Source organism: Pholis gunnellus, assembly GCF_910591455.1.
Source record: "Pholis gunnellus genome assembly, chromosome: 20".
NCBI classification, from domain to species: Eukaryota; Metazoa; Chordata; class Actinopteri; order Perciformes; family Pholidae; genus Pholis; species Pholis gunnellus.
In genome coordinates, this window is record NC_136547.1 from 770,107 (window position 1) to 792,617 (window position 22,511).

Sequence of the window (22,511 nt, forward strand, 5' to 3'; positions counted from 1 at the left end):
TTCTTAGTTTTTTTGAGTACACGTACACAACATTCTGGGGAGAGTCTTCAGAAGCTTATTGGAGCAGCCCGATAATAAAGAATTGCAGTAATCTATGCTAACAAATGCATTGACAATTCTTTCTGCATCTTGTTGAGACAGGATCTGCTGATTTTTGTATCACCTCCAGTTTTCTGACGAGATGATTTGAACCCTGCATTAAGTTACTAGTTACTGCTCGCTGTTATTGTGTCCGTTCTCTCTGGCGGCAAAGACCAACATGCTTTTACCTTAATAATGATTTCATTGACTTATGTAAGAAAATGCACATGTGATTGATTACTCTATCATGGGACTCATCACAAGTACAGGCTGGTCATGGTCAATACACTATGGCCAAAGAGTCAAAGAACTACTGTAGAATTCAATGGAATGTATTTGCAGTGAACTGTAATATTGTCAGTGTATTTCTGTGAACTGTAGAAAATTCAGGCTTGTTGTCATCGTTACTCAATGAATAGTTCCATGAGATGCCTTACATCTAAAAAGGCTTACCAATACAAATGCACTGACTACATAATTCTATTAAATGTGTTTGTGGGGGGGATTGATCTCCAGAATTTGGTTGACTGCAACATGTCTGATATATACCAACACTAGTATTCAACTGTAATTTACATACTGACTCTCTGTTCAAAGTTCACCTTCTGTCCTGACCTCACTGCTTGTTGAAAATAATTAGATTTGTCTTTGAGTTTAGAGTTTGGGGATAAGGGATGCTTTTTGTCAATGAGAGACCTCACAAACATAGTAATATAATTGTGTGTGTGTGTGCATGAGTGTGTGCAGCCTGTCATCCTCTGAGACAAGGATGGATGGGACAGAGTGCTCTCTGTGGAAAGATCAAGCAGCTAAATGGTAAATGGACTGTACTTTTATAGTTCTTTTCTAGTCTTCCAGCCACTTAATGCGCTTTAACACTACATGTTATTCACCCATTCATACACTGATGATAGGGGCAGCCGGGGATTCAAACCACCGATTCTTTGATTGAAGGACAACCCCGCTCTACCACCGAGACACAGTCACACCAGCTGACTGCTAAAGCTACTTCAACTAATGATATCCAACTAAACAGTCTCTCTGTAGACTGAAGGCTTTTCCCAGCAACTAGTTCATATACAGTAACTCAAAACAGTCTCAAAATCCTTAATGCAGCCAGATTACACCCAACAAAGAGTTTATGTGGCTGTAGCAGCTGTTTTAATGTTGTAGCCAAATTCTTCATGAAGAGACTTCTTTGCAACTTCAGTCAGCAGAGTAAATGTCTGTGACCAGAAGGAGCTTATGTTTCCGGTTCTGTTGGTTCCTTTGTCTGTTTGTCAGCAGGATTATGGAAAAATGACCGACCAGATCAAGAGGAAACTTGGTGAAAGAGTGTAAAATGGGCCAAGGAAGAAACCATTACATTTCTAACATGTTTCACTCATACTTTATATTGACAGCATGTACAGTATTTTCATTTTGAGAAATTCTCCATGAAGGTTCTGCAGACTCGTGGCAGATCTAATAATAAGGCTAATAATCTTAATTTGGCTATACATTATGTGGATGGCTTAATCAACTACAACTAATCGCAACGATTGCGCATGTGCATGCTGCGGCTGGTAGCTCCCATGAATTTCACTAAATCTTTTTCCTTGTGTTTATCACTAATGGCTAATGACAGAACAAGTTAATCAACATCTGAAAAGCAAGCATGGGGATTGAATTAAGTGCAGCGGACTTTGAGATGACCACCGGCCACGACCACAGCCAGACCTGCCGGACCAAACGCCACCAAACTGCAGAGAGGAGAGCTGCGATGGAAGCTAAGCTAACCCAGCTAGGACCAGAGGCTACTCCACTACCCAGCATGCTGCTGGCTGTCTGATGCCTGGTAAAAAATAAGATGGATGATAGCAGCAGGAGGTCAGTGACTGTTGAGCCCACATCTTCACAGAGACCTGGATCCATTGTTCATCAGGATCTAGCAGCACTTGACGGGCGGACATCAGGACAGCGAGCAGGACTCTGGTGGACCAGAGGAAGGAGGACTCACACATCATAATGCTTGGTGCTCAAACAGTCAAAGTTGATGGACAATGTTTTTCTCATGTTGAGTTTTTATTGTTAAGATGTTGGCCATGTTATCTGCCGTTTACATTGCTTATGAACTACAGGAATGTGCTGCTGTTATTGTTTGTTTTGTTGTTTGAGAATACTCTCGGACTTTCACTGTGAAAGGTAAGAATGGGGGAATAGATCTGGACGCCAACCCAGTGTGCCTTACGGGAACACCAGACCCTCCTACAAAGACAGATGATGTAGATTGTAAAGCCCTCTGAGGCACATTTGTGATATTGGGCTATACAGATAAATTGAATTGAAATGAATTACTGGTAACATTTTACTATAGGGGTACATCAATTATTATTTAATGCATTAATAACTAGAACTAACAGTTTATTAACATTAGTAACATTACAGTAATCTTATGGGGTCAGATCAGTCTCAATTGCAAATGCACACAGAAAGACTCACAAATATATTCGATTTACAAATGCACGCAGAACAATTCACAAATACATTCCAATGCACAAATAAATAAATTACAATTTATATAAATGTAAAAAAAAAACACAAATATATTTCTGCATTTGTATGAATTTATTTGTGGATCGCACTGCATTTATTTGTAAATCGCTTCACATTTATTTGTGGATTTATGAGACTCATCTCACGTCGCTGGATTCACAAATGCATTTTTTTCAACATAGACCTATCTGTAGCCAATCAGATGTCAGCCTCATTTTCAACCAATCACATGAGCGCAGCTCCCCCCTCCCCTCCCCACGAGACTGGCAGCTTTGTTGAATCAGGAAATAAATATTGTAGCCGTCTATGTTCACCCAGAGCTCTACGATACCTCATATCAGCAATTATTGAGACTGATCTGACCCCATATAATCTGGCTACTAAGCATTTACTAATGTATTCATGTTGACTACGTTAATTCATTATTTAATGTTTAAAACCACGCTATTAACATTAGTTAATACAATAATAATAAAGTAATACAATAACCAAATTGTTAGATAGGCTGCCCTTCCACAGACTGCTGTACTCTTGTACTTGCAGGACAGGCAGCATTAGTTATGCGTCACTGGATTCTACAATCATTAGATCCCAACTGAAAAACTCAAAACTCAGTCATTGAGTTCAAAAAGAATGGTAGTATTGGAGAAATTGAAATGTGGGCATTGATTAGAGCATCTCCAGAAAAACCATCAGCTGTCTCATTGTGAAGTAGTTGAACGCTGTCTGCATATATCACAAACCTCAAACATCCACCTCATCACTTTGGTGAGAAGCCAGTGTTCTGAACTGACTCAGCAGCAGAGCCCTGCAGTAGCTGTCCATTAGGCTGCTGGAAATGAAACTAGATCATTTATTACTAGTTTCTGGCAGCATGTGTGGAGCAGGAGGGTACTACCGTGTTGGTTTCAGCTTGAAAGCCTGCAAGACTGGTTGTGTTTTTATGCCTTCTCTTTAAGAGCCCTCTGTGGTTGCCGCGGTTACCATGCTTTTTTGGATTCTCCCTCTATAATTGAGCCTTGGGTTTTCACCCTAGATTCCGCAGGCTTGCACAAAGCAGTGATTATTCCTGAGCAGCGGACGGGTTGGTGGCGGGGGGGCTTTCAATGAATGCCATTACATTCTCATGAAGCCCATTGGCCGCTCACTCGGTCTTTCCTGGGTGCCTGAACAGACAGAGCTTGTTTGATCCACTCATCGCAATGACAAATGACTGAATCAAAAAAAATCTCCATGGTTCTTCAAACTGTCATTTCATTAGACAGCAAACATACTTAACAGCAGGAACACTATGAAGAAGAAGAAGAAAGCTGGAGTATTAAGATAAGTGGTTATGTTTGAAGTCTGACTTCTTCGGTCTCTGCTAAATATTAAGATTCAGCCTGAAGCTACACATTTATAACACAAAGTCTGTTGTAGTAATTAGAGTTATAAAATATGTGAACATTTGCAGGTAGGGTGAAAGATGTTATCAAGTTGCGTTGTGGGAAATGTTGGATCCAGTATTTTTGGAGTTTGATCCACTCTGGACTAAAAGTCAGGATAGACACAGATTGTGAGCATTTTTTATTAGCTCCCTCTTGTTTTGATACGACCAAACAATCAGTAGCAAGGGACATCTGTCTACATTTTAGTCGACACAGCTAAAAGCTAGGAGCAGTGAACATAACATTTTTCACCATGATTGAAGAACTATGCCGATTTAAGACTCAACTTAACACAACCTGTACAGCTGCACCCATCTCATTCGTGCTTGATTCCCTTTTCATGGTCAGTTTCCTGTCATTATCTTGCACAGATGTAGCTAGGGAGCTAGCTGGCTATAAAGGAAGACGTGGTGCCCATTCTTAAGCCTGTTTACAAAGCTGTGATTGGCCTATTAATTCTCCAACCAGTAGAAATAGCTGGCAGTTGGCACAATCAACCTATATGAACCAGAGTCCAGGCTATGCAAGTAAACAAAAATCAGTAAAAAGCAACTAAATCACTGGAGAACAAGAAAACTCAGTAATGTATTGTGACTATGTGTCCCTCCTCTGCCTGTGTCCAACACAAGAGGTCTCCTAGCACCAGTTCATCTGCATCACAGAACCAGAAGTTACGTTTACTCTCACTGTCTCTTTGATAACAGATATTGTGAAGCCAGTCTGTTCAGTGCAGCAGGGTTCATCAGACCATGTCTCACTTTTTGGACACAGGTTAGAGATGAACACTGGTGACCTTGCTTAGGAAAGGTCATCGAACAGTGTGAACGTACGCATGTCATGAACATGGCTTTACTTTTCGATCCAAGCAAAGCATATTGTAATGTCATGAGAAGTCAATATGGCAGGCTAGGGTGGTGCAAGGCAATTCACAAAAACAGGCAAAAAACCAGAAAAAGTGTTATTCTTCTATAACTGGCAACCAGGTAATTCTCGTAATTTAAACTCAAAAAGTCCAAAACAAACAAAAAGCATCCAAGAGGAGATAAAGCTTTGTTCAACTGAACAGTATTAAAAAAAAACTCAACTTAGGGTGTCCTCGGTTTCACGGGCTACCGGGTCTTCTTCCTTTCGATCCTTCTCAGTCTGGTTCGGTACGCCGTTCTCCAGTCCATGTTAGTTCTTGGCCCTCCTTCCAGCCATGTGCTCTCCCGCCCCTCTCTTCCTGCAGCTCTCCAGTCCTGCCTTAATCAGGTGACTTAAATACCCACACCTGGGTGAGTGGTGAGGCCTTCTGGGAGCTGTAGTTTGTGCTTTGGCGGCAATTTTGTGATGTGGCTGCTGATCATTAAAGGGAATGTAGCACCCACCTACCACCTGGTGATGCCACAACATGCACAAACAGATTTCAACCTGAAACTGTGCCTCATCTTTTTTGGCATTGTCAGTACTCTAAGAAGTTATGGGAAAATGTTTCAAAATGTATTAGCAATGTTTTGTACAAAGATTTAGCATTATTTAATGAACAGGTTATATTTGGATCCTTTAGCTATGACAGAACATTTTAGGAAAGGGTGTATATGATAAATGTATTGATTCTTTTTGCAAAATTCTATATTCATAAGTGTAAGTTTACAAGCCAAAGAACGATTTTTGTGTTTTTTAGAAAGTGTTTATTTATATATTTATGATATACGTTTGTAATTACACAATCAGAGTTTGTGCCTTAGTGTCTCCTTTTTCTCTTTATATCATTTATTTACATTTTATTCTATTTTTCATACTTTTATTTCTCTCTATATTTTTTATTCTCTGCGATTGCCCCCCTGGCATGTTAATTTAAATGTATGTATTTTTCCATTTCTTATGTACAATTTGTGATATGTGCAATTGTTGAAAAAAATAAAATATATATATATGCACAAACAGATGGTGTTTTGGACCAGATGTACTCAAACCGAAGACTATGTTATCCAATGTAATACGTAAAAAAATAAATATATACAATGTTAGGATTGAACTATATAAATAACTTGAACTGAATGGAACAGTAGTGTGCAGACAGGCTTCCAGAATTTAAGAATTTAAGGCTTTATTTATAACATAGCATTTTCTTTACCATATAACAGTGGACTGTTTTACAATGAGAAACATTGCAATAAATACAGTTTAGGAATACAAAGGGAATAATATGAAAATATAGCTCATATAATGGAACAAAGAAGTCCGTCTATAGCTTGGGTTTGGTCACCTGCACTGTCTGAGGAGCCACAATGCTCATCATTAAAAGAAGAAAAAAACACTACCTAGTGATTAAATGTAGTAAGAACAGCAGGATCACAAACCTTTGCTGGATAACAGTGGCTGAAAACAGACGCACCACAGAGGAGCAGCCTATTGTTGAGATCATTTCACATGGATCATCAGCCCAATTTCACTTCAGGAATACAAACACAGGAATGCAGCAGCTTCACCTGATGCTGCACCATCGCTCCACAAAGTTATCACTACATCAGTGTGCCATCATTAAGATATCTTTTAGAAAGTGGGTATTAAAAAGCTCAAAACATTTCCATCACTGTGTCTCATTATTCTACGTCACTACAGCTTCTTACAACCGTTGCTGCTCAGATCAGAGAGTGTAGGTGAAGAAGGAAAGCACTCAGGGCAACAGTTCATTGTATGTTTCAAGAGAAGAAAAAGACTAGTGAGGATAGCAAAACTCTTGCTCTGTTGTGTAGTTGATAAAACACACTAGTTAATACTGATTTGGAGCTGGTGCTCTCCACTAATAGTCAATGCCATGCTCATTGTATTGGGAGCTGTAGTCCTCATGGTAAGGTCCGTGGTACTCGTCCTCCTGAAACTCAGCCTGATAGTCACTGTCGCTGATCTCTGAGCCGTTGGTGCCGGTGCCCTGACTGCCATTGGCATGGATGGCCGGCTCTGTCGGGGGGGCGCAGTACTTGGGGTCGTAGACCTGTCGACCCAGACCATACACACTCATACCCCTCTGAGACGCTACCTTGTTGGTGCCCATCTGGAGGGAGATGGTGGAGTTGTCCAGCGGCTGCTGCGCCACCTTCTGGTCATAGATGTCTCTGCGGGTACCAGGGGCTGACATGCCCGCCTGCAAGACACCAGGAGGCAGCAGACATTTTAGCACATTTTACAATTTAAAGGATCAGTTTAACATCTTAAATCATCACTGCAACATGGTTACATTGTGAATCGTAACAAAAAAACATCTTAACTTCCTCCTGTCTATCAATCCATTTTTGCTTTTACCTCCCAGGATTTTAATATCTGTCTCTGAGGATTCTGCCTTCAACCCAATACTCGAGAGGTAAAAGGAATTCACTTTGTGCTGCTCACAGCTTTGAAAAATTACTGAAATTACAATTACCGTCTCTCGGTTGTACGCCTCCACCAACCAGTCAAGTTACAGTTTGCATCCACATCGTCCAAAATGTCATCGCTTCATTTAAAACTTGTAGACATTTGTGTGATATTATTGTAATTAACATTTAAATTCTTGATTTCTGGCTAAAAATGTCACAATGACCTTTGACCACCAAATTCTAATCAGTTCAACCTTGAGTCCAGGTGCTGTTTGTGCCAAATGTATATTACTTTTACTGCTTTATTCTATTTCATCCACTGATGCTGTTATTATTGGTAGTAATTACTTTTCTATTGTTATTATTACTGCTACTATTACTACTATCATGATATGCATCATTTCTTATTGATTATCATTATTATTTTATGTTGTTCATTCTGTACACATGACATCTATCACACTTCTGTCCATCCTGATAGAGGATCCTCCTCTGCCTCTCTCCCTAAGGTCTCTTCCTCTTTTTCCCCATTAAAGGGTTTTTTGAGGAGTTGTTCCTGTTCCGATGTGAGGGTCCCGGGACAGAGGATGTCACATTTGTACAGATTGTTAAGCCCTCTGAGGAGAATTTGTGATTGTGATATTGGGCTGTACAAATAAATGTAACTTTTGCTGCAAAATGTTGTGTTGTGTACACAACATCATCCAGCAAGTCGCTGCAGTGGCCAATCACATACATGCAAGAGCACATTCCTGTATGCAACTGAAGAGAGGATTTCTACGACTCGCGACAAAAGTAAAATATAGTTGTAAAGTCCTGCGTGAGAGTATTCTAAATCACTGTGCAGTGTTTTGGAGTCTGATAAGCCCTCATATTCATAACGGTTACTCCCTCTGGACGTCCTGGATCCTTTATCATGTCTCACAGGTGTTTGACACAACATGCCGCCACCACCACAGCTCCTTGTTTGATTTAACAAATTTCCCCCTGGGGATGAATAAAGTATACATCTATCTATCTATCTAATGCAGGCTGATCCAGTATGAATCCACATATTTTTCAATGCCATTATCGGCACAACTAAATTCCATTCACCTTCAACTTGTATCGGGGTAGGTGCAGAAATCTCAAGTCAAACCTGGAGACATAAAGTCAAACTATCTGCATGAACAGACATGAGACAATCCTCCACATATAGCTGCTTCATCAGGTTTACACTAGACATATGTAATGTTTCAGGCAGGATGATGTGACACATGTTCCAGGAAAAAGAACGTGGCTTTATCATTTCAACATGGCAACTAAGCAGTGTGAACATGGAACTGTGTCCCCGAGCTACCTCAGACTGCATATGTAGACAAAACATTTGTTGTTTTAAGGATGTATTGAATATAAATAGATCCAATTAAACAGCATTATAAGAGAAGCAGGCTTTAACCTGGCTGGCTCCTTTGTTGGTTCCCATCTGCAGGCTGATGGTGGTCTGGTCGTAGGGTTTGTCAGTCTGAGTCTTCGGATCATACAGATGTCTTCTGGTTCCATAAGCAGTCATTCCAGCCTGACTCGCACATTTGTTTGTCCCCATCTGAGGGCAAAAGACCAGCGATAGGATCTCACCAAATGCAATCACATATCAGCCCAACTTCTTTAAAGTAACTCTAAGAAGAACCATTGGCATTGTAAATGAAGGTAATTGAGACTGTTTCTTTATCCCCGTGTCTGTCATTGCATTGACTGGCTGTTCGCTCTGCTTTAAAGAGACCAACCATTGTTTCACTGCAGGAGAAATAGGACTCTCTAGGGACAGTGCTGACCCGGTTTATTTCTCTAAAGTGGGTATATTTACAGCTACAATCAAAACATCAGCTCTCAGAGACATCAGCCTAAAGATATAGGTTCATGTGTTGGCTCTAAGAACCACTTAATCACCAGTCATATTTACCTGCAGTCCAATGACACACTGACCGGCCTTGATCTTCTCATCGTCGAAATGTCGGGCTTGTTTGTCTGCATATTTCACCCCGATATCGAACTTTGAGTCCATACCTTTAGTCTTTGCCTGACAGAGAGGACATGCTAGTCAAAGGACATTACATTTGTTTCCTATAACAGTAGAAAATGTGCTCCTCAGCAGACAATGACCCTCTGTACTCTGTGTTCACTCACCATGCTGGCCAGTGCAAGCAGTGTGGTCTGGACTTGAGTCATGTTCCCGTTTTCAAACAGGTCATTGGCCTCAAAGATGTCATTGGGCTTCAGGCCATAGGCCAGGATAGCTTTGATGAAATTCCCAAGGTTTTCCAGCTGCAGAAAAAAGAAAAACAAGGAGTAATGGGAGCTGGGAGTCCACCACAGCACAAATAATGCTTCAGGAATGCTGGGAGCTTCTCTACTGTTTCCACTTCACAGGTCTCACCTTGTGCCAGTTGAGCTGGGAAAGGTTGATTCTCTTTACTGAACCAGTCTGCAGCTTGTTAATCAGTCTGAGAGGAAAGAAACAAATCTATCAGAACTAAATGTGATCTGGCAACTATGGAGGGTACTGTTACAGACACACAGACAGCACACAGTAAGACAGACATCTAGAGACAGACACACAGACAAGACAGTATACAGACAGACATATAGAAACAGACAGACATACAGTATACAGACAGACAGACAGACAGACAGTATACAGACAGACAGACAGACAGACAGTATACAGACAGACAGACAGATACAGACAGACAGACAGACAGACAGATACAGAGAGACATATAGAAACAGACAGGCACAGACAGACAGACAGTATACAGACAGACAGACAGACAGACAGTATACAGACAGACAGACAGACAGACAGTATACAGACAGACAGACAGACAGACAGTATACAGACAGACAGACAGATACAGAGAGACATATAGAAACAGACAGGCACAGACAGACAGACATACATATAGAGACAGACAGACAGACAGTATACAGACAGAACTTACTCGCAGAGGACGACTCCATCCTTTAACCCTTTCTGGAAGTTCTCTCCAATAGACATTCCTGTCACCTCCTCAACCCAGAAGCGGAGCTCCTCCTCCCTTTGGAGGTCATATTTCTGAGCAATCTGAAAAATAAAACATGTTTAATCTACATTCCACATTGGAAACAAAAACAGTGAATAGTAATAAGAACTGCGGCACTGGATTTAGCAGCTCTGTACAATGAGAGAAAGTTAAAATATAGATTTATATACTGCTGATTCATTTCCCATCAGAAACCCAGCTGGCATACCCTAACTATGAGCTTCAGTAACAGAGACTAGATCTGAACCAGGGTCTGATTTCACGAGCCAGTACAGTAGATACTCATGTGATTCCCTGATAGAGAGACGGTCCATAGGTACTTCATATACTGACACACAGACCAGAGACTCAAAGCAATAACTATGGGACTCTTCCAGACCTGGTTAGACTATAATTCAGACCAGACCATTAGATACACATCGAAGCTTATTGGGCCGGACTAGTTCTCTATTATTAGTAGAACTTATATGTGTTGTGTGGGTTTAACAAATGTAGAAGACTGCAACAAAAACAAGAAACAGCAAAAGCTTTAAGTTGCTCAGCTTTGTTCTCTCTAGTCCAAGGCCTCCTGGAAGAACTTGAGCTCCAATGATATTCTTTTTAGAAGATTCAGAGGTTACTAAAGTGTCTAAGCTCTTGTATGTGTCAATTATCTTACTTTTTCTTTTACTAATTCAGCAATCAGACCGTTTTTACCTTTTCTTTCAAGCTTTCCATTTCACTTACACAACCAATCCTGTCACTTTTGTAGAGTACCAAGCACAGCGCTGTAGCTACCTTGCAGGACAATGGTCTGAAAGTGTGCATGGTTATGTTTCATATAGTATGATTCATCTCATCCAGACTACAGAGAGGGCTCATGAATGATTGGAGGACACATTTTACAAACGACTGTGGTCTGTTTCAGGCAGACTGAACCCTTCATCCAGTCCTCAGTTACCCAGTACTCCATGGTCAACATGGTACTAGTCAGACGACAGAGGTTTGGTACACAGCGAGGCTCATTGTGAGGGAAAGTTTAATGTTACTGTACAGTAATCTCTTAACAGTGTAAATAGCCTTTTAGTGTTGGCTGACACTGCATAAACACTCTGCTCATCTACAGCAGGGCAGAGAGTCCACTTCACTTTATAGTCAGAGAAGAACCCCCAACAGAAAACATCTGCTGTCCATCTCAGATCAGTCCCTGAGGCTTAGTCTGATAGCGCGCCTCCACAGAGCCTCCACAGAGCATCCACAGGGCCTCCAGAGTCTCCACAGAGCATCCACAGGGCCTCCAGAGAGTCTCCTCAGAGCATCCACAGGGCCTCCAGAGTCTCCACAGAGCATCCACAGGGCCTCCAGAGTCTCAACAGAGCGTCCACAGGGCCTCCAGAGAGTCTCCACAGAGCATCCACAGGGCCTCCAGAGAGTCTCCACAGGGCCTCCAGAGAGTCTCCACAGAGCATCCACAGGGCCTCCAGAGAGTCTCCACAGAGCATCCACAGGGCCTCCAGAGTCTCCACAGAGCATCCACAGGGCCTCCAGAGAGTCTCCACAGAGCATCCACAGGGCCTCCAGAGAGTCTCCACAGAGCATCCACAGGGCCTCCAGAGTCTCCACAGAGCGTCCACAGGGCCTCCAGAGAGTCTCCACAGAGCGTCCACAGGGCCTCCAGAGAGTCTCCACAGAGCCTCCACAGGGCCTCCAGAGAGCCTCCACAGAGCGTCCACAGGGCCTCCAGAGAGTCTCCACAGAGCCTCCACAGGGCCTCCAGAGAGCCTCCACAGGGCCTCCAGAGAGCCTCCACAGAGCGTCCACAGGGCCTCCACAGAGCCTCCACAGGGCCTCCAGAGAGCCTCCACAGAGCCTGCACAGGGCCTCCACAGGGCCTCCAGAGAGCCTCCACAGAGCATCCACAGAGCCTCCACAGGGCCTCCAGAGAGCCTCCACAGCGCTTTTAGGTCCACCCCGTGACAGTTTTGAGTGGTCGGAAGACTACAAAAGAGAAATACAAGTACAGTCCATTTACCAGACTATTTATTTTGTCACCGTTCCAAAAATCATTTCAACCACTCTGGAGTCAAATGGTTATGAATTCTTTGTTATAGTAATCTTTTCTTCATAAAGACACAATTCAAATGATAAGGAAATAAAAGATTGCATTTTTACGGATTAAAACAAAAGTTTTAATGATGTATTATAATCTGCTTAGATCTACTGTAAACAGATCGTAATTCATCTTTAATATCTATTTAAGTCCTTCAAACAACTAGATTTATTCAAATTTCTCACTCCACTACATTTTACAGATTACATGTGAACACATCATGATAACTTTGTAATTTACCTTCACCCAATACTCATTTTCACTGAACAGAGCCTGAACGCATCATAATGGAACTGAAGGGAACCTTTGTTCTCCTCCTGTCAATGTTTACAATGTAACATTATAATAGATGGGCGACTAGAAAAGCGTGAATGATGTCCTGATCGCATATTGGACTGAATATTGACCGATGACGATCGTCAGTAAAACTGTATTTCACACTGAGATGGTTACTGTTAAACTGTGTATTATGAACCACGAGGAGGATCAGCAGTGGTCCGTTACACCACTACTTCCACCGCAATAATAAACATATTACCAAATGTGTTTGCAGGACGATACAGGAAGGCCCAGGCCCCAGATAAAGTTATGAATGTCACTGTAATGTGGTCGATACGTGCTCTGGTATTAATCAGTGCTGCATCAAAACTAGTGCTGCAACTACTCAGGATTTTTATATTATCATTAGTTTGCTGATTATTATGTCTATGAATTATTGAGTAGAACAGAGAAAATGTTTGGCATTTTTGGAGTAAAAGGATTTATTTATTATCAAAAGTTTAGTCTCCATGACTCACTTACTAATTGCTTGAGCTCCAATCAAAACCCAAAATGGTAATATTGCCCATAACCACAGTACTACTGCGTTTACAACAAGAAATGTGGCTTTAGGTTGGACACTATCGTGTTATAACAATCACACAGAGTAATTAAACAGATAATGAAAATATAATACAAGTTGTACACCATGTGTACCAAACTAAAGCAGCTAGCAGCTGATTGCTATCAAACCCCAACAACCTTTCCATCAAAATGTGTTCATTTCCTCAGTCGTAACATTGGAACATAGGTAACATTGGTCAATAATCACTAGGGGTGGGGAAAAAATCGATACAGCATAGTATCGCGATATTTTCCGTGGTGATATTGTATCGATACACAGAAGCCAAGTATCGATCTTTTGTTATATAAACTATAAACTTTTTGGTACTAGAAAAATAAAATCAATCTTTTTCAGTCCACTAGATGGCGCTGAGTTGTTTTCTGGTGAGGTCAGCAGAGCTCTCGGGTCAGCTTGATTGGTAGGAAGTTGGTCAAAACAAACCGTGCTTCTAAAGCCACAGCTTCACATGCAGGTATCCCGCTAACTGACCGGCAATGCCCCTGTTAGAACCTGTCGGTTACAACCACTAGGTTTTTGTCGGCAATCCCCCATTCTTATGCTGCATTCTTTGTACAAGTTGCATTGTTAATACCTGTAATAGTACAGCTGTCCTCACACGTTTGCATTCAGTTAAGTTGGACTATGTAGTCTGTAATACAAACAGTTCAGTTTGTCAGGTGCAACATTTACGACAGGTTTTTATGACAGTGTTGGTCTGCTTGACAATCCCATTTTGCGGCAATAAAAATGATTGAAGTGAGATGAACAGACTGAAAACTTTATCTTATTAGATAAAACATAATTTGCAGTTGAAAAAAGGTAATAAATTGCAATACATCGCAATATATATTATCACAATAGCATATCGCAGTATAATATCGTATCGTGACCTAAGTATCGTGATAATATCGTATCGCGGGATCTCTGGTGATTCCCACCCCTAATAATCACCCGCTTAAGATGTTATACACTATGTAGAAGCCTTCTGATTGGTCAATGCCTCCCAGCTAAAGTGGGATGGTGGTGGGGTTCACAAAACTTAGCCAAAAATTGAAACGGGAGAGAGAGATTAAAGTACAGTGTGAGGAAGTGGAAATATATTTCATCCTTAATTGTATGCCAATAATACATCAATGTGGTGCTTTGAAGGCACTAAATAGTTTCGTCAATGAATAGTAGGTTAGAAAATGCTAAATTTGACATGATTTAACATGACATCGGTATAAACCACGCACACACAGACATAGAGATGGATGGTGGCTCAGACTCAGATAATGAGGTCTCTGTTCACCTCCAGGCTGTGGTGAAAGGTTAGAGCTCCTCTCATACTGTCAGGGCTGAAAACTCACTTAGGAATTGATGGGAGGAGCTTCTTGTCTGTGGTGTTTGACAACACAGAGGAAGCCACTGAGAGGCCAAAGAGCTGCAATGATTAGAGAGGGGGGTTTCTCTTCTTCACTTCTCCCAGCAGTGACTTCCGAGGAAGATTGCCAAGAGCTCTCAGAAAAAAAATCAGGCAGTGGAAAAAGGGATTTCATTCTTTTGATGGAACCATGAGACTGATCTGCTAGGTTATGATTTGAGCCAGCTGGAAATGACAACCAGACACACCCCCTCCCTATTTCATCTCTGTACCCAAAAGCATTTTTTGATGACAACACAAAACTGTACACATTTAAAAAATAGGCTGAGTGCTACACACACATCACAATGCACAGTCAGGGGTTATGTAGTCCCAACCGGTCCAACCAATGTGATAGTACAGTGAAGTGTGATAACAAAACCACCCAACCACAGGGGCTCAACCGTGTGATGAACCAAGGCTGAGCAAACAGAGAGGCTGCTGTTCAGTAAAGATAGAATCACGCAACATACCACGTACTGTGGTTAGGGAGCCATGTCACCAACTCAGGAGAGAAGAATACTAGATGGACTACTCATTCTTTTCTGTATAAATTAATCTGTCACTGAACAATAAATCACTTTTTTTTTAGTATACTAAATGCTATGCCATTGCAAAACACTAGGTAATGTTTTATCCTTCCAAGAGCCCTGAACTCAAATATATTCCGTTTACAACCATATAAAACAGAGGAACGCAAGAGAAGCCTAACTGGAACCTGATGGATTAGTAATTGTCTGCACTAATTGGCCTGGGTTGTTCTTTAAGATGACCCATGATGCTGCTTCCATTCTGACACTTTTACAGTTGTGTACCTCAATTCAATTCAATTCAGTTTATTTTGTATAGCCTAATATCACAAATCACAAATTTGCCTCAGAGGGCTTTACAATCTGTACACATACGACATCCTCTGTCCCGGGACCCTCACACCGGTACAGGAACAAATATCCAAAAAATAGATGTCATGTGTACAGAATGAACAACATAACAGAGTTACAACACATGTAATGCTATCACAGGACAACCTGAGCTGAGGCAGCCATCTGCAGGCTGATCACAACTGGGTGTGTATCCCATGGTAGTCAGCCCAGACAGCAGCTGCTCTTCTCAGCCACACCCAGTGACTGCTGCCCCCCGACTCCTACCTGCCACAGGTGGGCTCAGAGAGGTGGACCACAGGTGGACCCAGAGAGGTGGACCACAGGTGGGCTCAGAGAGGTGGACCACAGGTGGGCTCAGAGAGGTGGACCACAGGTGGACCCAGAGAGGTGGACCACAGGTGAAGACGTTTCTTTTTACTTCAGCCTGAATCGGTTGATTGATTGGTCAGCTGATCTGATGCGTTTGTAAAAGTAGAGGCTGCACTGTTGTGGAAGCCACATAACTGTAACAGTAATAATGTTATAATTGGACAAAATACCTGTGTAAATAAGAGTACCAGTTGAAACAGCAGCTCTACTTTAATTGTCTATTGGTGTCATGTCATAACAATAGGACACCAGGCCCTCCGTTGTGGGGCACAGAACCAGCCAGTGTTCTCTGCAGTAAGCATCAGGTGGTTTAAACTGTGATTGTATTATTTCTACACATCTGACAGTTGAGATGCAGAGCTAACGTTGTTGCGTAATGATGCTGGAGTTAGTAAGAATGTTCCGATTAGTAAATACAAAGTGAAAAAAACGATTTTTTTATTTAAATAACCCTTCAAACCAGAATATCCTGTGATTTGTACAAATCTACTTTAATTTGAAGCTTTCCACAAAACATCAGAGAAAGAGAGCCACAAGCTAACCTGAAACACATGTCTACTACGCAGGCTACAAGAACACTGAGGAATGAGGCAGTGAGCAGAAGGCCCAGTGGATGGGGTTCTCATCAAGGGGGTTCAACGAAGGGTTTCAGGAATGTGGTGTATGCAGCAGAGAAGAGCACGGACTACTGATCACACCACATGAGGGCCCCTGCCTGACCTCCTTCTATTCACAGAGGTTTTACTGCAATGAACTGAGCCTGTGTGATTGCAGTTGTGACAGAATACCAGAGTCATCCCACTTCACAGATGGATTTAAAATACAGATGCCTCACACTGGAAAAGAGGGTATCCACCCGCCCACAAGGTCCTTTTCTTGTTTACAGCACCACACTTTAGCATATTTGGCATAATGTCATAACGGATCCTTTTTTACATTCTTTTGTGAGGTCATTTCTTTCAGGATATAAACTGAAATTCTGGTCAGACCATATATGTTGCACCTTTACACCGGACCAGTTGTGTTTATTTGCATCACTGCCCAGCGATCGCTTCCTGTTTGATGTGAAGACACACCCGAATGTCCCGAATGACAGTCAAAATATATGCTTTCTATTGGGGGGCAGAAAAGCATCCCGCTGGCAATGTGGTGGACATTTCTTTGGACTGTTGGGGAACTGTTCTGACATTTAGTTCTGGCTATTAGTTGTATGGGAAGTAGTGGAAATGGGTCAATTATGTATTAGTGCACAATGCCCAAATCGACAGCAGATGTGCAGATTTTAGTCCCGGATGCATGGTAGTGTCTCCAAATGGTCCCAGGAAGGCCTTCTAAAATACTTGTAAATAACTTATTATCATGAAATTGAAGTATGTTCTACAAAAGAGGATGCTTTTTTGTAGAACATACTCCACCTCAACAGGAAAATAAGAAGATAGCTCCTCAGAGGGTCCACAGAGTGAGCATTAAAGTGCAGCTTCAGGTCATCAGATTGGACGTTTTCTGCTACCTTCAGCAATTTTCTGAGAAAAAAAATGACCATTTGAAAAGCTGCCATTTGAGTATAACTTTCCATTTATTTATCCTATCACAATTTCCCATTCAAATGCATGCATCGGCTTTGTAATGACGAAGCATGATGGATTCGAGTAGTGTTGTCACGATACCACGATGGTGACTTTGTTACGATAGCCTGCCTAAATATCTCTATACACATACTGAAATGATACCACAGCAAAAACTTAAAACATCAGGAAAAGTAATGAACATGGAACTTCAAATTAGTTTTTTATTACTAAAAATGTTGAAATGTAAAAATGTATAAATTGAGTAGGTAATACTCTTTACTTGAGTTTGAGGAGGAGAGTGGAACTGCAGCAAAAACATTCTAATACATTCAGATGAATCTGTGTAAAATCAGGAATACCCGACAACAACTGCAGACATGTGCTGCCTATTGGTGACCGTCTGCTCTGTAGTAGGTGTGAGTCTTTATTGACCTCATGACTCCATTACAATTCACCTGACTCTGATTCAAATGCACAACAATTCTCGAGGCATCTCAACGTATTACATCCTCAATTTTCTATTTCACTGCACATGGATACTTCTTCCATAAAAATGACAAAACCAAAACATAAACCTAGGAATGCACCGATACGATACCAGTATCAGGGACTGAGTCAGATACTGTGCTCATGTACTCTTACTTGTACTGTGTACTGGTAACACTAATCTGATTCAAACTGTTACCACTGCAGCAACATGGCGTTAAATTGAGCCTGATAAGCCACCCTGCTGCAACCATAACCAGAAGCACAAATCTATTGGATCAAATCCACAGTTTAATAAATGAATAGCATTACCTGAGGCCTGTGTCTAGATGGTGTGCATTTTCATCAGGCTATGTTTTGTGTTGTGATTTGGCAACAGCTAATAGTGTATGCTACTTCAGCAATAACTAACATAACATGTAACATTAGGATCAACATTAGGATTAATCCCCAACAATTTCCTCCAAGTAGGACTGTTCCTGTCATGACGGACTTGGCTTCTTCAGGGCTCACACTAACTAAAGTGGTTCCATGGCTGGCAATAGTTTTTAGTTGCTGAAACTGAAATCATGGTTCCCATTTTCTGCCACCTCATATTTCAAACACCTAAGATAGCATGATTCTGATAAAAGAAACAAAGGAATAAAAGCTTTATCACAGTATCCGACACTTTGAATCTTTTGTGCTGATCCGATCCGTGAGGTTTATGCTGCGTTGCCCCACTAGTGATGACTCTACTCTACTGTGTAATATACTGTACTGAACTGAAACCCAAAGCTAATGTGTCCACCCTAACTTCCTGGTATACAAAATACCAGTAGTGCCACTGATGGCAACCAAAGGCAAAAGATGGGTTGCCAATGGCAACCTGGCAAACATTACTACCGGGCCCTGTTCTTGTTTATTTACACTGACCTTTTATGCTAAATGTTGATTTGACATAATTAGGGCCCGAGCACCGACGTACCTATTGTTCTTCTAATGCATATTTTTGTTAGAGCCGGAGCAAAGTTTGATGTTTCGTGAAACGTCGTTGCCGTGGCAACACCTTCTTCGCCATGAAGACAGAACTTGTTTATGAGAGGCCTAAAACACATTTCAAGTCCTGAATGTAGTTCTCATGTGATTTGAATGCTTCAGAGTGACAAGATAGCACCTCCTACCAAATTTCGACGAGGCAGCCCTCGCATTACTTTTCACCGAGATAAAAGGTATCACGTCGACTTAAAAAAAAGTCTCTTGGGGCCATGCTCCTAACCCAACCGGAAGTCGGACATTTTTTATTTTGTATGAAATTATTTTGTTTTTTCTGCAATTTCCAGGCGCTGTACTAACAAACTCCTCCTAGTGAATTAATCAGAACAATCTCATGACCATAGTGTTTAAAAGTTATCAAAGGCTTGAGGTTTCATGGAACGACGTGGACGGTTTATAGCTGACGACGTCGCTGCTCCACCCATGAAACACTGTCTAACTCGTGCACGCAGTGTCTGATTGTCAAGGAAGTGCACGGCCTCATCACCCAGCGTCCAGCTGGTGACCTCGACATGCGCAAGGGCCAATCACTGCTGCTGCAGCTTTAATTTGATTTCAACATTTTATTACATATAATTCGACATTTACAACTTTGTACAAAAATGTATCTCATGCCCTTCTTGTTCAGTAAATGTCTTTCGACGGTGAAAAATAATATTCACACACTTCAGAACTGCTGCAGGAAAAAAATCATAGAAGAAACACTGGTTTTGTTAGAAAACAAAACCACCTGAAATACGATATGCCAATAAGAGTAGATGTGTTTATTTACAGCGCAAAAACTAAAATAATGTAGTGAGGTCAACTTACAGATTTGTAACTTTGATATGAAGTACAGACTTTAATCAATCTTGACTTTAGCACGGATGTTCCTAATGATGGATTACCAAACTTCACTTTAAGTCACACTATGGTAAGACCTGTGAAACCCATTGGTGCTGAAGTGAATGGAAAAACAGTTGAAATAACAGAAATGACCATACGCTTTAAAAATAATGATCAGCAATATTAATACTATAAGTGATCTGATTGAAAGCATGCTGTAACTGTACTATGGTCCGTTTGTCTAGTTCTCTTCTTAAAAGCCTCTTGAGACACAGCTGTATCAGTAGAATGGAGCCAGATGTGTGTGATCAACATGCACTGTGCACACGGATCTCCTTTAGACATTTCTACAATCCCGTCTAGAATAACATCAAATTACACTTTCCTTGCAATGCGGCCTCCAGTAGCCCTGCTGCATATTTTCCTTAGTTATCATTTTAATAATAGAAAGAGACTACAATTACACTAGCTCTAAGTGTCTAATGATAAAACATATCTCAACATAAATGAATAGATGTCTATAAACCAGGACTCAGGCCTCAGCAGCCAGCCACACAGAGCCAGCTGGGCCCTCCTGCCCTCACTAACAATGACTACAGTAGAACCATGGGAAAGATTGTTCACAATGCAAACACACGGTGCATCAAATCAAATAAATCCACTCATCAGCTTCAGTTCCTGGACTACATTTGAAAAGTGATCCGATCCACAAACAAAGAGTGGAATGGAAACTTTTTCCCATCATTGAGGTTCGGCCTACCGTCGACAATAATCACTTAATAACGGTACCGAACCCGTTACCGTCAAACAGCCCAAAGTTTGGACAACTTCCGTCAGAGATGAGAAGCTGGACTCCTACACATCTCAATACTGTAAATAGCTAGATAGCAACAATTTAACGTTCTCTCATCTGCCTCCAGTCTACGTCCATCTCACCGCATGCAGTGAGCTCTCATTCTGTTCTACACCAGCGGGAAAAGAGATTCTCGACATTCGGAGATTTCGGAAAGTTTAAGCCGCCTTTGCTGCTGCCAAATGCACATTAAAGTGTGGCCGAGTTTTTCTCTGTCTGTGAAGACGGTGCGTGAGCTGAGCCTTTGTTAACGTCTGTTTTCCCCCGACACACAAAGGTAGACAAGGGACTTCAACACTTACTTTGTTTCTCACTTCAGCAGATAATCCGTACGATGGTCCCTTGTTAAAATGTGTCATTTTCTTGAATTCGTTCGAAAACCGAGTTGAATATCCTCAGCTACAATGTAGCTCAGAGCCGGCTGTGGAGAACTCCTCAAATAGCAGCTGTTCGGCTCCTCTAAAAAGCCAGAGCAGGAGGAAAGTAGTCCGGTGGGCTTCACAGAGAGCAGCGAGAGAGACTGTTCTGTCTGCAGGACGGGCTCACCATGCAAACAACCTCCACCAATGATTGACGTACCCACAGCAGCCAATCAGAGCAGCCGATGTGTATCGGGCTACTCCCTCTCCTGCTGCTCTTCAAGGATGAACTTCAACACTAACGCACCTATCTAAAATAATACAATAATATTACTGGAACAGATACAGTTGTGTTCATGACATCATTGGGCCGACATTGACTTTATGTTGACATGAATAGAACTACTGCGGCACAATCCTCTTTCACCATGAGTTAAAACAGTGATTGCTTAATTTAAACAGAATATATATACATATGTATATATACAGTAAACACACCACAAAGAAAGACTAACAACAGAGCTGTGACAATCCTACAGACACCAAAACACCAACATATTAAATTAATGAATCTCATGAACTCATGAACAATTAATCAGTCACACTGCACTATTACCTCCATACTGCACTATCACCTTAATTCCATTGACACTGTTGTTGTATTGTTGTACAGGGTTATGTTCATATGTATAAATGTATACACTTTTTGGATATATATTTATACTGTACGTAGTCGTTAAATGTTTATGCTTACATCTGTTCTGCTTTTTTTTGTTGTCCTTGTTTTTTATTTTTTATATATTTAAATTTGTACGTGGAAAGTAATGACAAACCGGAGTCAAATTCCTTGTATGCGTACGTGAACATGGCCAATAAAGCTGATTCTGATCCTGATTGACCTGCTCAGTAAAAGAAACATTTGAATCAGTTTTTGAGATTCCTAAATAAAATTGGGTAAAAACAATTTTCTCTATTAAAGTTGAAGAAATTGTTGATTATTGTAATGTATTGTATCACCTTGAAAAGTAGCATCAGGCATATTGCCCTCGAGTGGTTCAAATATTTTCGGTAGTTTGTGGCCCGTCTGTAGTGTTCCCCAAGGCCCCCTGCTGTTCTGTGTAAACATGCTGCCACTGCTACATATCATGCATAAATAAAGCATTCTTTATACTGAAGACAGCTGACAAATTCATGTCCCATAAAAAACAGCGAAGAAATAAAGTGCTGGGTTTCTCAAAACAGCGACAGTGACAGCTAAAATCAGCTGTAATCATTCTTTTTGGTCCTCTAACATCTATCCCAACGTCCAATCAAA

At 41.3% G+C, this 22,511-nt stretch overlaps 1 protein-coding gene across 1 annotated transcript; it reads right to left on the reverse strand.

The window, feature by feature from the left end:
* Nucleotides 1-6,135: 6,135 nt before the first annotated feature.
* Nucleotides 6,136-21,284, reverse strand: cnn3a (calponin 3, acidic a). The gene is made up of 7 exons (XM_079181573.1): nucleotides 21,140-21,284; nucleotides 10,363-10,484; nucleotides 9,798-9,864; nucleotides 9,548-9,685; nucleotides 9,324-9,440; nucleotides 8,820-8,966; nucleotides 6,136-7,170 (listed from the first exon to the last, which is right to left on the reverse strand). The coding sequence occupies exons 1-7, from the start codon at nucleotides 21,194-21,196 to the stop codon at nucleotides 6,829-6,831; spliced, it is 990 nt and encodes a 329-aa protein (XP_079037699.1). The 5' UTR covers nucleotides 21,197-21,284; the 3' UTR covers nucleotides 6,136-6,828.
* Between the last annotated feature and the right edge of the window lie 1,227 nt (nucleotides 21,285-22,511).